Genomic DNA, 17,628 nt, shown 5'->3' on the forward strand with positions numbered 1-17,628 from the left:
GTGCAGAGGGGAAGACTATAAAGTAAGATATACAGAGAAGCTTTCACCAAGGTGTGCTGAGAAAGAGAAACACTGTCGACAGAGTCAAGGACTGCAGAATGCATCTAAACAAGGGAGGCCACAAGTTCAAGGCGCGTGTAGGAGTTCGGGGGGAAGTAAAACTGACATAGGTCCCTTTTACTGATGTATGAGTACTGAGTGGTTAAATAACGTTTTTAGTACAACACTGAGGCCAGGCTCCAATTAGAAAAAATGAAGAACAAAATTCTTGACTTAATCATTCAATCACCGTCAGAAAGGCTAGGTAACAACCATATTCAAAATCATCGAATACATTCATTCATCCATCGGGGCACTTGTTTAATACCGTTAAAATGAGAGGGCTTAATATAATTTGAATAATGAAAGGTCCCTCCCTCTCTCTGCAACCACGAAACGCCGGAAGGTTGAGAAACTTAACTAAGAAAACGTGTTTTGTCTGTCTGTCCATCAATCACCTTCACCACCTCTAGACACTACAAACAGTGCTTTCCATGGTTCCCTAAGACAACATTGTTACTAAACAATGCATGTGATAGGTAAACATTCAATTTAATCGCAGCAGTCAGTGGGAATCAGTGACGGTGAGAGTTTTGCTCGTTGAAAGTACACGTTTGGAGATTTAAAAAAACGTTATATAATTCAGGATATGATAGATAAAAAAATAATATCAAAGAGTACAAATGTCGCCTGGGCCTTCCTGCTGACAGAGCATTGTACTGACAGTGAGTGATAAGAGGTAAATTGTGATGTAAAACAAAGAAGAAGAGATGAGATGTGTAACTAAGTCCCTGTTGCCAGACTCACGCACCAGCCCTGCTGGGCACATCGCTCTGTCTACCTCTCTCTCCTTTTCCATCTGTTTGCTATGGTTAAAAAACAAGCACCGGTGTGTGCCTGCACTGGAGACTGGGAATTACCAAACCCCGGCTCACCAGAGTGGGAGATGGGGAGGCACATAGAGGGACGCCTGCTGGAAGCCTCTGGTGTCTGGTTAATATTTTCAGGAGGGCGAGAAGAAGGAAAAAAGAGGGGGGAACTGAAGAAAGATGGGGAAAGTATGAGGTTGTGTGTCTGTGTGGGGGGGGGGGGGGGGGGGGGGATTGTGCAGGGAGAGACCTGCTATCATGCTGAGCAGAGAGGCAAGTGCTCCACGTGAAGCCATTTCATAATGATTATTAACAAGAGAGAAATTCCCCCTGCCTGTCAAGGGCTGTGGGTATGTATACCACATCCACCACCCTCCCTCCATTTTTCTGTCTGTCAGTCTGTCTGCCTCCTGCCAGTCTTACTGCTGTTGATTGCATAATCACTTTAATGGACGCAATCACATAACCACTGCAGACTATTTTGTATGTGTGCTTTCTTCTCTAAGATGTAAAGCCCTGGATAGGTCCTTCACAATGAGTCACCAGGCAGGTCAGCAGTGAATACCATAGAGTGGAGACAGACAGCACTGCAGGTGTTATTGTGTGCCTGGCCATATGAGAGACAGAGAGAGGTCATTAATCCATCCATTTCAGGGTGGGGTCTTGTTTTGCCGTAAGGGGAGGGGGGTGAGTACAGGGCAATTTGATGGAAAAGAGGGCGAGAAGGGAAGGAGGAGTGAGAGGGATTGGGTTTCTACTCCACAGAGTCTGGCCTTTAATCCTCAGAGAAATAAAATAATAAAATAAACTCTCTGATCAGGAGGAGAAACAGACAGAAAGACAGACAGAAAACAGGGGAGAGGGGGGGGATAAGAAGCTGTACCTGCTACTGCAGAATTCAACAGGAGTGCGCTGAGCAGAAGAAAAAAAAGCAAGAGGCTGTCATCTGTAGTGAGGATGAAACTGCACAGGACTTTACTGCTGGGCTGTGCACTTTTATACGGGGTGCAATGATGAAAAACAACGTGGAGGGACAGTATCAGTATCAACAGAAAAAATAACCAAATGCAATTACTAATGTGGACAAAGATTTTCAGGACTAGTGATTAACAGTAGGTTCGATTATGTTCGATATACTAAAACTAGAGGGTTATCTTGACGATGGCTACAGGAAAACACTGTATAGTACTGAGAATTCACTATTTATTTTTCATACACAGATGGCCCCATCCTCATAATTCTCAGTAATCTCCTCTTCAGCTTATTATATGGGATCTTGCTGGTGTCAGCTTTTCAAAATGGAGAGTTTCATTATGGAAATAACACCTGCACATCATCAGACCTATGCGCTGGCGAGGGTTATGCAGATATTTCCTCGTCCTTTTTTTCTCTCCTTTTATTAAAAAATGATCAGGAAGTCAGGGTATCATATTGCAGAGATGATATTGAATTTTGTCAAAGCATGTTATAGAAGATTGTAATAATTTTAATTGCAGTAGTAGGCTATACAGATACATGATGGTGAAAACTATCAAAGTTTACGCCCAGTTTTATGGAAATGATGCTTAATTTAACTTTTAACCAAAATACAGTACAGGCACACAATATAGTCCCTATGCTTTAAGAATAACACTAAATTATCTGAGCCAAAGGGAACCAACATTTACAAATTGAACGTCAGGTTATATTCAAGACTGGAAGTACCTATTGAGACCACAAACTTGTCAGGGAAATGTTGCCGGAGATAATACTTAAAGTGAGAAGTAGCGTCATTTTGTCATTGATTTTTATATTAATTGGATTTATAACCAGTCGCCCCCTGCTGGCCTGTTGAGTTAATGCTGGTTAAAGGCACCTCTGCAGTGTTTTTACTTTTTTAGGCACATAGTTTGTTACTTGCTGCTTGTAGTTGTCTAGGGATTAGTGGTTGAGTGCGGGGAGTCATCTTGGACACATTCCAGGAATAATGTTCACCATGTTCACCCTTTTAGTTAGCGTCTTAGCATGCTAATATTGCTAAATGGCACAAACGAAGTAAAGCTAAAGCTAGTGGGACTATCATTGGTTTTACAGGTATTTGTTCAAAAAGTACTGGACAAAAAAAATGTTGATGAGCTAAATGACCACTGTTGTTATGATTCGTCTTGTTTGGGGGTAAAGGATTAGTTATTATATTACATTACAATCTATCTAACAGTGGTGGGCCGACTCACCATTTCAGGAGATCCTTTGCTAGCATGTCTAACTGTATTAACCCTATGTGCAAGCTGTATGAAGACTTTCTGCTCAATATGAATTTTGAGAGGATACAGTAGAGACATACTTACATGATGAGCAAACAGTATATGTGTATTTACTTGTTTAAGAACAACACAGCCAGATGTTTACTGAGTCTAGCAGAAGGACGTATAAAGCTGCAGAGACAGATGCGGCGTGCAGCCCTGGAGCCAACGTAAACACGTTTTGTCTTCTTGTTCTGGTCAAATAAATTGCTTTTATCTTTGCTGCTTTTATTTTGGCTCTCTGCTGCTGATTAGGCCTCACAATCCCTAGTGGAATATACTAGACAGGCACACATGTGGATAGCCACACACATTCGGGCTACGTTTTATCTGTGTCTGTGCGCTACCGTTTCACTGTCGGTGTGTGCATGTGCATCTCTGTTTGCCTTTGTAGTCGTTCCTGTGTGCATGTGTATGCCTGCATCTTTGTGTGTGTGTGTGTGTGTGTGTGTGTGTGTGTGTGTGTGTGTGTGTGTGTGTGTGTGTGTGTGTGTGTGTGTGTGTGTGTGTGTGTGTGTGTGTGTGTGTGTGTGTGTGTGTGTGTGTGTCTGTGTGTGTTTGGAGGCCCCAGAGAGTGAATCAGCAGGTCCTGACGCATGTGAGCGAGTTGGGGCTGCCTGCTGGCCTGCCTGCACGGAGGAAAAAAACTCCATCAATGATTAAACGCCTGCGGCCATGTTTCAGAAGCTGCCTGCAACCATAGACACGCCATCGCCAGCAAAGGGAGGAAGGGGTATGGATAATGACATAGAGAGAGAGAGAAAGAGAGAGGGAGAGAGAAAGGAAAGAGCTAATGAGCAACAATAAAACAGATATAAGGTATGTTGAGAAGATATATGGAACAAGTCAAATTTTCTATTTTCTCCTCCTTTACCTCTTGTGCTTTTCCTTTCTCTTTAAATCCTTACCTCTTTCAGCCACCCTGCTACAATCCTTTTCTTTTCTTACCTCCAAGTCTCCCTCCTTTACCTGACCCTCCTTTCCTCCTCCTCCTCCTCCTCTTCCCTCCCTCCCTCCCCTCCGCTTCACTCCTCTTCCAATTACCAGGAGGAGTATGAGCAGAACCGCACACTTCACAGCTTTCAAGTGTTGGAGAGAGATCCTCCTGGGAATTATCCAGCAAGAGATGAATCCTCAAATGCTCCTCACCCCCCCCCCCCCCCAACACCTACCCTTCCCCATCCTTCCTCCCTCTCTGCTTATAATTCACTCTCCCCCCGCTTCATTTTCTCTTCCTTCCTCCTACATGCTGCTCCTTCGTAACAGTGTGTTGTTATTTCGCTCTCTGAACTGCCGCTTGCCCGGCTCCTGTTGCAGTTGAAGTCTCTTTTCACAAAATAATTGCATTTCATTGCAATTATTACTTTAATGTATTTAGTTGTTTAGGAAAAGATAAAATTGATGAAAAAGGGAAGCATACACATTTCAATACATGTTTTTTTCATTTACTCTTTCAAGTGATTACCATTTATAAAATGTAAAGTGTTAAGTTGCAGAGTAGTTTCCAAAAGAAAAGAAACACATGAAGTGAAACAGAAATAAATGAAATTTTTACCCCTTCAGAGAATATTTAATTCACAGATTTAGTGACTAATGCTGACCTGGTAAGAAGAGTATTGCGCACAGTGTGTCATGAAAAGCAGCAAGACAAAAATAGTACAACTGTGAGAAAGTACAGGAGTAGAAGTTATGACTAGATGTCTTTATCCTCTTCCTGGCATTGTCCCAAAGTATCTTCCTCCTGTATCCTCTTTGTTCTACCTTCCAACTATTCTACTTTCTCTTCCTCCTCTTCCTCTCTCCCCTCAGTCTCCCTCCCAGACTTTGACCTGGGATCAATACCACAGAAGGACTCTGGCTGGTTGATAATCTCATCCTCTGACCGGCCGCTGTGGAACTCAGTGCTTCAAATCCAAAAGGAATTACCTCTGCCACCACCCACACACAAGCAAATAGGCCTACCTGTTGACTTTTCTCACTTTCTCTTCAACCTCACTTTTAAAATTAGACAATATTTTGCCCTACTGTGTTTTCTCATTTCACGATCCCTCTGCCTGCTACTTGATTTATAGCGTATTAAAGCATCACAACAAATTTGCATGACATTCGCTTGAACTGATTTAGGTGATTTAATATTCTTCTTAATTTAATTTGTTCTGTTGCTACACAGAAAAGTAACTTCAGCCATTAACAAGAAAACCAGTTTTCGATGGATACTTATTATCACAAAAAAGGCTGAGATTTGGACCAACAAGGGACTATTCATGTTTTTACTTTCAGTTCTTCACAACTGTCGAAGGCAATAAAAACAGTACTGCAGTTTTAGATGGGAGAAAGAGGTGAGGATGAGGGGATTCAAAGGCAGAGGAAGCATCAAATGAGGAGGAAGCAGGAAAACATTTCAAGAATGAATGAGGCAAAAGGGGAGAGAGGAAAAAAGAGGAAGATGAGGAAGCATAAAGCCGAGAGAAGGAAGAGAATTAAAAAAAAGTGGCTCCCGTTGTATCGGAGCAGCGGTGTGTGAAAACACACACTCTGCACTCCTGTCGCCTCACTGCTTAATGAGGAGAGCCTCTCAGGAGTAGCGCACGCACACACACAATAAGAGCACACGCATAGATGAAAACACCCACAACCACACACGTACAGTAGCCTCGAGTGCACACACACACACACACACACACACACACACACACACACACACACACACACACACACACACACACACACACACACACACACACACACACACACACACACACACACACTCAAAGATTTACAGCCATGCCTTTGCATAATAACTTTTGCTATCCAGTTTTAGTCCCATCCCCCACTTGCTCTCTTTAACGTGATGAATGAGAGTCCCTCTAACCCTCGTCCAGCCACACTCACACACATAATTACTGTCTGAAAAATGTAATTGCACATATTTTAACAAGAAAGGAGAAAGACCTATAGTAAACATGTACATTCACACAGACACAAAAGCCCAAATGTTCAAGGAAACATCTTCAGGGTTTTTTATGCAGACAAGGAGGCAGAGATGCAGTCAGATGGAAACCGTCAGTCACAGATGAAAAGTCACCAGCTTCCTTTCTCCCTCTCTCTCTCCCTCTCCATCTTCCTCCTCTCACTCTTTCTCCAATCCTCTTCCTCTTTGCACTTTCATGCGTTCTCATTATTGCTGCTGCTTTCTCTGCCTCTGATTCGATCTCTCTTCTCTACGCTTCATTGTGCTTCATCTTTTCACTTCCCTTTCCTTATTTGGTCTTCATTTTTTCCTATCCTCTGCCATACTCTCAAAGAGGAAATTCGAACACTTTCCTGCAATCTATCTGTTGTCACACAAACGCCTGCATCACAGCTATGCTCTATTTTCCCCCATTTCTGCTCCTTTTCCATCCTTGCACACTCAAAACCTACCCCACCCCTTACCCTCACACACATACACACACACAAGTACTACTTTCACTCATGTCCAGTCAGCAGGTTGCGTAACTCCCAGTGCATTGTGGGTCCGGATGCATGCATTTGCGTGTGGGGTTGTGTGTGTGTGTGTGTGTGTGTGTGTGTGTGTGTGTGTGTGTGTGCAATGTGAGCCTGTGTGCAGGGATGACATTGCAAAGTAAAGAGGACAGAGGCAGTTTTGGTGCATAATAAAACTTGATCTATGGCTGCTTTGTAATCACACTGACCCGCAGAAACAGACACACACACACACACACACACACACACACACACACACACACACACACACACACACACACACACACACACAGAGTATGTCAGACTCTGCAGATATGTGCACATTTTGCCAATGGACATGCAAGCCAACACACACACAGACACACTTACTCCCCCGTATTTCATGCATACAAAAAATCACTCACAGCCTACTTCTATGTGTAAGCATACTTTGCACACACTTAAAATTAGCCAATGTGAGATTGTGTCCCTCTCAATGAGGACTTAAAATGCTAATGATTAACCCTATGCTGTTTCATTTAGAGAACCAGCTGAGAATTTAACTGTGAAATCCTGTTTGAATTGGGCCAAATCAACCTAAAAAGTGTCAGCCTTATAAAGTCACATGTTAAAAATTACTAGTTGGCGGAAAAGAGCATAAAATGGGAATTTGGGATCACATCGTTTGGGCATTTTCAACTGAATTGGGGAGTTTGAGTTTCTGTAGGTGGTGCAGTTTCCTTTGTGTGTTCAGTCATGCGGTGGCTATCGCAGCTTGTGCTAACCACTAATTAGCATTTTATTTAAAACAAACCTGAAATGTAAGAGGGATCATTTTGTGCACAAGAGGATGTTCCCAAAGGTTGGCATTGTAATCTGTGTTGGAGTGTCTTCAGATACACATATGGACATTTTGTATTTTGAAGGTTTTTTTTATGAATCAGGCATTTTCATGTCCTCTTCTCCCCTCCAGGTTTTACAGTCACAGACATTAAAACAGATAAGAAGTAGACAGACAGAGATGGATGGTGGGTGAGGGTGGATTTGGGGTGTGGAGTGCTATCGGTGGTGGGGAGGATTGTGATTGTTGGAGCTTATCCAAACATAGCCAAGACAAGTGAGTAACACAAAACAACCAGCCGGCAAGCCACAGCACCACATGTTAAGACAGAATACCAAATGAAGCAGACTCCGATATTACTCTGCCTTCACCACTCCAACCGTCTGGGGGAATCTATATGATGAATCATGAAGCGATTTTCTTTTCTGTGTGTTGGTATAACTCTCTGCTTTTCGCTCTGCTTCTGCCTTTGTCTGGGTTCTCTCCATCATGCTATTCTTTATGTTATACCTGAAGAACTCCTCTGTGCCCCCTCAGCTCCATCCCTCTCCAATAGTTTAACTTCCTCCATTATTCTTCACTCTTTCTGTTTCCTCTATTCCTCCCTTTTTCTCTCCTCTCCATACCTCTCTTTCTCTCTTTTCAATGTACATAACAGTGTACTCTTTAGGAGGGAGCCCTGGCGGTATCTATGGCAACCGGATTGCTAGGCAACAGCCGATTCTCCCTTCCTTTCCTGTGCCGTGCAGCAGCGGCAACAATCAACCAATCAAAAGCTCAGGAGGAATGCCGGTGTACAGGAAAAGTTCAGAAGACATCCAAAAGAAAGCACTGATGCTCTCCACTGGCACATGTGCTGTCTTGATGTGGAATAAATATCACATAAATGAACATAGAATCAACCAGAAAGTATTTGCTCTGAAAGACCAAAATAAAATTGATGTGGTAATAAGCAGGATAGGACTAAAAAACAATTCAATTAAAAGAAGTGTCTTCTAATTAACAAAAAAAGTCATTTATGTTCATAATAAATCTGTAAATTCCGCGCAACATGGCCAGCTTTAACTTTCACCATACTTTGAAATGTATTTTTGATATTACAATTCAGAAGAAAAAAATCATCATAGCATTTAAATAGGTCGACTTACGTTCAACAATTTATCACAAACCAATTTGAATGCATTGCTTTTTCCTCAGGAATCTCTGCCAAATGTGTGGTTTGAAAAGTTTAGGTGGCATATAGCATTAGATGAAGAGACGTGACATTTTAAAAATCTCATTTATCCGCAGTATAGAAAGATATCTGTATTTTCCCAGTGACACTGCTTTAAATGACAATGCGATAAAGCAATAAACAAAAGATGTGAAGTCTTACCACACTTCAAATCATGAGAAAAACAATTAGCTGTAGAGAGAGAAAAATGGAGGCATGTGCACGAATGGAGTGACAACAGACACACAGAGGCCATTTTATGTTCTCAGTGTTGTTTTATATTGATGTTGGTTGATCAAAATTCGTCCTTCACTTCTCTGTCTGCAGACAGCGGGAGGAGGACAGGGAGGCCATTTTGTGACACAAGGCAAAAAACTGGAGAGGGAAAAAAAACCCCACAACAACCAACAATGGTGGTTAGGAACAGAGGGACGCTGACCTTCAAAGAGCTCAATTACATGTCACACACACACACACATACACTCTCAAAGTTTGGCATGATTGCCCATACGACGCATTCACACGGCTCAATGGCACAAACAAACACACACCAAAAGAAATGCACATACATGTGTGTATTGGGTGCATTTTTTTTAAAACACACATACAAGCACACACACTCAGAGCGTCCCTGCTGCTCCACACTGTAGGACCGTCTGTCCGTCCTGATAAAGTGGCCTCTGAATCTCAGTTCTGATTTGAGAGGGGGGATTTAATGACATCCCCCACCCTTTATTCCCCCTCTCACTTTCCCTCCGCCACTCTCCCTCTTTCTCTTTTTCTGTCATTCATTCAGAGCTTTTCTCTCAGTTTGTGTCCTTGTTGCAATCTATTTATCTTGTCACTGCTATTTCATTATTTCCCTCTCTTTCTATCTCATTTACCTCTACCTCAAACTTACCTCTTTTCTCTCCTTCTCTCTTTTTTTCTCCATACCAACAAAACCAATTTTCAGGTGGACACTGCAGGGGCGACCTCTAAAGTAAACATCCCCCTTATTCATCCACTTCTCCTCCTCCTCCTCTTCTTCATTTCCCCCCCATCCCTCCCACCATCACATCAATGCCAAACGAGCCCCCACCCCATATCCAACTCTCCCTCCCGCCTTCCCTCTCCACCTCCAACCTTCTGTTTGGATGAGAGTAAAAAAACATAGTATGTGGCGCAGTCATGAATTTTAATGGCACTGCTCTTTTTAAGTAAATAGTATATCAGCTGGGCTCAGGGTGTGGGGAGGTTTAGTATTGGGGGTTGATTCTGTTGGTGATGATCAGAGGGAGTGCAGACACAAAACAAAACAAAAAAATTAAAAGGAAACCCAAAGCTGGATGATTGATGAGGCAAAGCAGGAGAGGAGAGAAGCGGAGAGGGATGGGAGAGGAGGGTTAGGTAAGGATGCAGAGCTAAGGGAGAAGAGGGCAGTGGTGAAAGATGGACGGAGTGAAAGAGAGGGAAGGAAAATCTCATCTCCTGGTAGAATAATCTCTCATTTATCACACTGATGGAAAAACAGGGAGAGAGAGAAGGGAGCTGGATAAGGTTCAGGAAAGATGGAGTTTTGTAGTGTGGGTGATACATTTCAGCTCACACTTGTGTTGGGGATGTATATGTACATACTATAGCGTCTAGACAGCTTTTTGAGGTAGAAGTTTCCATGAATTATGCATGCAGGGTTGCTCTCATTCCGGGGCCCTATGTTAATATTATTACATATGTGGCAATGGGTGGAGGGTAGTGGAGTCTCCTCCATGACACTCAGCAAATTGGGGAAAGCTATAATGGTGTACACACACATTAATTCATGCACACACACACACACACACACACACACACACACACACACACACACACACACACACACACACACACACACACACACACACACACACACACACACACACACACATACACACACACACACACACACACACACACACATACATGCCAAGCCAAAAGGCTAAGCTCCCTTTTTCATTTCAGCAGAGAAGATTGCATTTTCTGAGGCTGTATGTGTGCGTGTGTGCGTGTGTGCGTGTGTGTGTGTGTGTGTGTGTGTGTGTGTGTGTGTGTGTGTGTGTGTGTGTGTGTGTGTGTGTGTGTGTGTGTGTGTGTGTGTGTGTGTGTGTGTGTGTGTGTGATTACTGACTGTTTGGGAGGGAGTGATGGGGGATATTAAACGATTCAAATGCTGTCTCTCTTGCTCTCCTCCATTGGAGGGACCTAAGACTGCAGCATGGTCACAGATACACAAATACACACACACACACACACACACACACACACACACACACACACACACACACACACACACACACACAAAACCGGGCCAGTGTTATCGTCGTACGGTCCAATTTAAAACCACACACTGCCAATTAACTGACAGGCAGCATAGCTTCAGTGTGGACATTGTTGTCGTGCAGCAAACAGATAATGTGGATATGTATGTTCTTTGTGTGTTTATCTGCACTCTACTCTACGAGTAAATTGCTTGTTTTAAGACTGTGAAGAACAAAAAGAGTAGATGAATTTTCTGCGCTCCCTTTTCAAATGTCAACAGCTATTTCTTTGTAAGTTTTTTTTTGAAAATAACTGTAGCCATTTTACTAACGATTACTGACCAAAACACAATCTCCTGCAGGATAAATGCATGCTATTGTCCTTCAAGTAAGTGCTCAAAAATGAACAGAACATGCAGACAGAAGAAAAACATGAAACCAAAACCACACACTGATAGAAAACTGGCCCTTAGGGTGAAAATAAATAGCCACAAGAAACAAAGACGACAAGCAATTTGGTTAGTGTGGATGCTGCCGCTGACAGGAGGGGAGGTTTGAGGGTTGATTCATGACCTCCTCAATACAAACCTTAAATATTTTCTTTACTTGTTGTTCACTGACATTTATTGCTTTCTTATGGTACCCTAGGTAGATTCAACAGATCCATTGCCGCCTAGAGCTAAGTGCATTCTAAAGAGGCCCGCAGTGCTGTTATGTACAGTGCACACTCCCATCTAATACTTTTTACTGCACATGTGGTTTTGGACAATTGTGCTCTACCATTTAAATGACTGCACAAACCTGGAAGATTTCAGATTTCGCAGTTGGCCCTTTTACAGCTTTAGGAAGACAGCCAAAACCCAATAACTCTTACTTCCTGCAGTTCATCTGATTAAATAAAAGCCAAAAGTCCCACAGGGAATGATGTGACAAAATATTGAGTGGGAGTAAATGTCCCTGAGCCAGATGTATGTGAGACATTTTTCATGATGGTCATAATAACTTCTCCATTGCAGGTGTAAGTAATAACAATTACAGTGGACACATTCCATTAAATTGTTCCTTGTAGTGCCAAGACATGGTTGATATATGCTTATTGGAGCACCCATTGGAATGGAGCCATCATCAATAAAGGAAGCAAAACCTTAAAATGTTTAACTTACATAAAATAATAGCTCTGCAGATCTTTATCCTTCTGAAGAAGATGGTGTTCTTAATACACCTTGTGGGACCTTTAAACCCCATCGCCAGAGAATGTCATTATGGGATGATCACATTACATGCAAATGTTTTTCTGCTTTCTTCAATAGCTGCATATGGCGACTACAGTATCTTTTAAAGTCAAGTTAAGATATTAAAAGCATGGTTTGGTTTAAGGAACAGAAACATGTTAACGCTACAAAAAGGTTGCACTTGCAGTTCAGAAAAAAAATTGCTCCTGAATGCAAGTCAAACTTACTTTCTTTCTGCCTGGCTTCATACAGGACTCACAACAAATATATTCAAACTAAATTGAAACACTGCTCTTATGATGAGCTAAACTAATGGAGAGCTGACAAGAGCCTACTGCAACGACAGTAATCAACCATGCTAAAGATTTATTTAAGAGGGTAAGCTCACAACTCTGTGAAGCATACATATAAACTGTACATCTGAATTATAAATGTAGAGTGTAATGGTGATTTCCGAGAGTGTTTGTTCACTGACGCTGATTAAGAGCTGATGAGCTATGATTGAAGGTGTTTGTTCCCTCATTGAGATGATGTACCATGCTTACTTCTGCTAATTAGCAATAAACAGAAAGTGCTGGTGAGGTGGATCAGATTGTCATTTATGTTATTAGTGTTTGTTGAATAAAGTTTTGAACAAAAAGCACATTTGGGGCTTTAACTTTTGTATAATGTTGTATTCCAGTTCATCCACCAAAGCCAAACCAACAGTTGTGAAGACATTTAACTCAAAACCATAATTTTGAACTTAGATAGCAACAGATGGAAAGTCAGGGGATCACTGGAGTCATCCTCTGATGACAATACATCTATTTTACAGTTGTGAAGCTATTTCAGCCTGGACCAAGGTGGGCCGCCCAACAAGCCAATGTTGCCTTTCATAAAGCTAATGCTAGCATTGCTAATTAATAGTTTATTGGTATTAAGATATGATGTGCCACTCCATTCCAGAAGCATCTGTGCCCTTGCCTTTATGCAAATGCCTGCACTGTCTGAAAAAAGTGCTGGAGACATTAGCAATAATACCATGGCTCTTCATTACTACCTCATGATATTCTGAACCGGTGCATTAATGGACAGTCATTAAGCCGTTGATAGTGGCAGCCATATACTGTGTGCTGTAAGTTGAAAGGTACATACAGTAGGAGAGAGTGATGGTAATTTCCCAGAGTGTGTGACTGGTGCTGTTACTGACAGTTAATTATAGCTGATGAGTTTTGATTGAAGAGCTTTTTGTTCCCTCATTGAAATTATGTGTCTTTGCAGCAGCTGTTGAAACTGTCTGAAGTGTTGTTTTAAAAAGTGTTAAGACTGATTCCTTTACATATAGTATTTTACTATACAGTATGATTGCCGCCCTCCCCTTTCTTTGTATTATTATCAATGCTAATGACTATATAAGGAATCTTTAGTGTTTCGCCAATGAGTCGCATAATTCAATGGGTCTGCAATAATGTGAAGCGTGGCCTTAAGTTGTACAAACAGGCTTTTTTTATGTTCCAAACAATAGCCTGCTAAGCAAATGAAATGAAAATATTGTTTTCACTATCCAACAAACATGTGGTGCCTAGTTGCAGTAATTCTGAGGACCCCCTGTTGAATACCTATGGTCTTTATTTTCCTGTTAGTTTAACACAAGAGGTCTGACTGTGAATTAAGCTCTAGGCTACACAAGCCCTTACAGTGAGAGGTTAAATGCTACATTGTTAAATACAAATATATATATAATATAAAATTACCCTTGGGCTTACCCTTAGGGCATATTTAGCTATCAACATGGAACGAAAAGCAGAAGTGTGACAATTAGCGTCTATTTGAGTACAGCTAATTTTAATATTAGGTTGTTGACATTGTCACTTCCTCATGCAACTGTAGCTGCATAAACACATTATCGAATCAATTTTCATTATTATGACATTAGCTAATTAAGTTAACTCCACTTTCTCTCACTCTTTTTTTGTTCTGTAGCCTGTTAACCAAACCCGGCATTTGATCATTGTTTACCACAAGTCAAAAGTTGTGTTGGAAAGTCGGATGGATCTTGTTGACCCGTTTTGAGCACAGTTTTAACCTGCGTCACTGCGTCAGGCTGAAAAGGCAGTAAGTGAAAGCTGAAGAAGTCAGCTAAACTCAGCACTCCACTGGGAGAAATCGTATCTTTCATCCACACAAGTACACACTTTGGAATTGGCCCAGTCAGCACTGTAACGGTCTATAATGCTGCAGGAGGACTCCATGACGATCAATAGTTCTTGATAATATTTTTAATATTAAAGGGAAGGTTTTTGTTTTTTTTCTAGTGCGGTTGAATAATGTTATTTTCCATAGTTTGTGTATTACCTACAGAAGATAATCAGCAAGTCCTCAGTAATACAAACCGACAGGAATACGGCTGTGGACAAGGGCAGCAGCAAAACATATTTTCAGTCACATTAAAACAGTCTCAATGTTTAAGTGTATGCAATATTTAGACTTTTTTATGCTGAATTGATGTTGTTATCTTTGCTCTCTTCAAAGCCACCTTTGACAAACACAGATACCTCACATAAATTGGAATTTGCTGGTCACCGCTGCCTACATTTGTTGGTTTGATTATGTTATTGCGTGACTTGTTTGTTTTTTAAAGAGTCTGTTTCTAATCACCAAATGCATACAATAACAATCATCAACAGCAAATCATGTGAGGCAGCGATAGACTAGCAACCCCTGTGTTTCGCAAGGTAAAATGACTGTTTTGGTGTAAGTAGTCCAGTGGCTTGTAAATATACAATATACATTGTAAATATAGCATGCACTGTGTATCTATTATTGTATTTGGGTCTTTTTAAGGTGGTCGATTATGTTTTGCCGCTGCCTCCACCCACAGTAGTACATTGATAAGCTTTTGTTTCTTGTTTTCTTCTGTCCGAGTGTATTGTTAACTTTTGAGCACTTGACAACAGTATGCATTTATTCTTCGGAAGTTTGAGTGTTGGTCAGTAATCAATAGTAAACCCAATCTTTTCTTGTACAATATGTAGGAATGACCCTGAACCAGCTGTAACCAAAACACACACATAAAGTAAATATTGGAGGATATTTGACAGACTTACGCTTGTGGTTGTTCTTGCGCTGGAAGGGTAGTGTGTGTCGCTCCGAGTCTTCTTCGCCCTCCTCATCTGCCAAGTGTGTGTGAGTATAATGGTAACTCAGCCCTGGGCGGTTTTTATAGCGCTTTCCACAGACTATAACACACACAGACAGACACACAAATAGTGTATACAATTAGTTTTCTGTCAGTGTACGTTAAGGCAAAATTGCGTAAGTAGAAGCAGTGAAGAAACAACAAAAAAATAAAGTTGCAAAGCTCACTGTCACAGACGTAAGGCTTGTCTCTGTCTTCAATAGCAGCCGGCTCTTGTCTCTTCCTCATGCCCCCGACACCGCAGGCCTGCAGACATCACACACACATGCAGACACACACTTGTAAAAACTCAGAAAAACACATGCAGAATCACACATAGGATAGAAAACTAAAAAGTTTGAACTTCCACAGTTCCACACATGAGAAGAAAGAGCGTAACAGCACATTTCGTGCTTCACATTTCTATACAGACACACACACACACACACAAACACACACACACACACACACACACACACACACACACAGATACACACACATTTGTATTCTAATCATCTGCTCTCAGTGTAAAGCTCCACTTCCAGCAGGAGGGGGCTGATGACACCTAGCAGGGGAGCAACAGCTCCAATTAGCAACCCTGGTGTCTGTGTGTGAGCATGTGTATGTGTGTGATGATTTTCAGAATACATTGTTAACACTTGATTATCTTCCCATGTGACGCCCAAAAAGAGTGGGAAAAGAACCTGTCTGATCTAATCAAAGTTGTAAAAAAAAAAGGTTGTCTCAGCATGATTAAATCTCTGGATCCAATTGCATTTATTCTCTGTAAAAACTGTTGGTTTGTGACATTTTTATACTACAGTCAGGAATACAGCAAAGTCAAACTCAGCATATGAGATACCGTTAATTAAATCATAACCCTCAAAGATCAGTACTTGGAACAAAATGCTCATTTCTGTAGATGAATTAAGTACAATGTCTTTATGTTAATATTGGAATGTTAGTTTTAATTTAATCCTTATTCATTTAACACCGAAACATAGGCATCTTCTACTTTACTTATATGGGTTGTGCAAATACAGCAGATTCCATTTAAGTCTAATTAAGAAGACATTTTTCCAGTGTAATAGAAATGAAAAATCCTTATTCTTTGTGTCGGACAGGCAAAACACTTTCGGGTCACAGTTTGACTTTGAGCTTTATCTGGAGACTGGCTTCACTTTTTCTACAACAACAGTGAAACAAATTGTTTTAAGGCTTCTTTATTCAGTATAATTTGAGTAGGAAAAGTAGAGAATAATCATGAAATGTCATTCATATCTCACCCGTGCTTTGGTACGGTTCTTGCGTTTAGGGACGTCTTCCTCCATCTCGTCCACCTCCAAATCATGAGGGAAATCTCCAACCAGCAGCTTCTACAAATTAGATACAGAGAGAGAGACAGAGAGACAGATGGACTGTCAGAGAGGTTAGTTATTTTCCTTTACTTTTTTTACCTTAACTTTTCCTCTCTTTTCGTGCCTTTCCCCTTTTGCTTCTGCTCTGCTCCACATTGAACAGTGGGTGGTCGTGAAATTGCAGGAAATTGCACACTTCCAGCTGATTTTGAAAGTATTCGCATAATGCCTGTGCAGGAAACAACCGTAACCATTAACGATTACCTCTAAATATAGCCAAATGTGTCACCATTTCATTGCAATAAACGATTAATTTTAAGACTTCTTTAATTAAAAGGGTACACTGTGCACTTTAGTATCGCACTTTAAAAGGTGGAGGGACTCACAAGAGGTTCATTAAAAAAAAAATTACGCAACAAGAGCCAAGATATCCTGATTTTTAATTCCTTAATGTTGGTCAAGATTTAAAAGCACTGAATCCCATACTGCCACACTGTAAATCTTATTTATGGAACAAACCACAGCTATTTTAAAAGACTGTGTATTATCCTTATGAGAAATACACTACACAAACATTGTGCTTATTGCAAAAACAACAGAATGAATAACAATATAATCTGTGAAACTGAGTCAAAGGTAGTAAGGGGAGAGTTAAGAGTGCACATGGAGCTATCATTGAGCAGCGTGGAAGTAATGCTTGCCTAGGAAAGCCCCAAGCTAAACTGGAGTCATGGAAAGCCGTGGATTAAAGGCCCTTAATACTTCTCAATCGCTCATAGAGCCACTGTGTGAGGGCCATTCACTCAACTGCTGATTGATTAGCTGTCCATCTGAATTCAACAGCAAATGCCACCGACTACTGAAATACTTCAGACAGAGTGAACTTTTTGCTC

General features: G+C 41.2%; 1 protein-coding gene across 1 annotated transcript in view; it reads right to left on the reverse strand.

Moving 5' to 3' along the window:
• dpf1 (double PHD fingers 1) overlaps positions 1 to 17,628 on the reverse strand; it is a 37,688-nt gene that overhangs the window by 4,674 nt on the left and 15,386 nt on the right. Inside the window, 3 exon segments of the mRNA XM_063906333.1 lie at positions 15,307 to 15,438; positions 15,566 to 15,644; positions 16,664 to 16,753. Coding sequence (XP_063762403.1) covers positions 15,307 to 15,438; positions 15,566 to 15,644; positions 16,664 to 16,753 — 301 coding nt within the window.

This window comes from Eleginops maclovinus, chromosome 18 (assembly GCF_036324505.1).
Source record: "Eleginops maclovinus isolate JMC-PN-2008 ecotype Puerto Natales chromosome 18, JC_Emac_rtc_rv5, whole genome shotgun sequence".
NCBI lineage: Eukaryota > Metazoa > Chordata > Actinopteri > Perciformes > Eleginopidae > Eleginops > Eleginops maclovinus.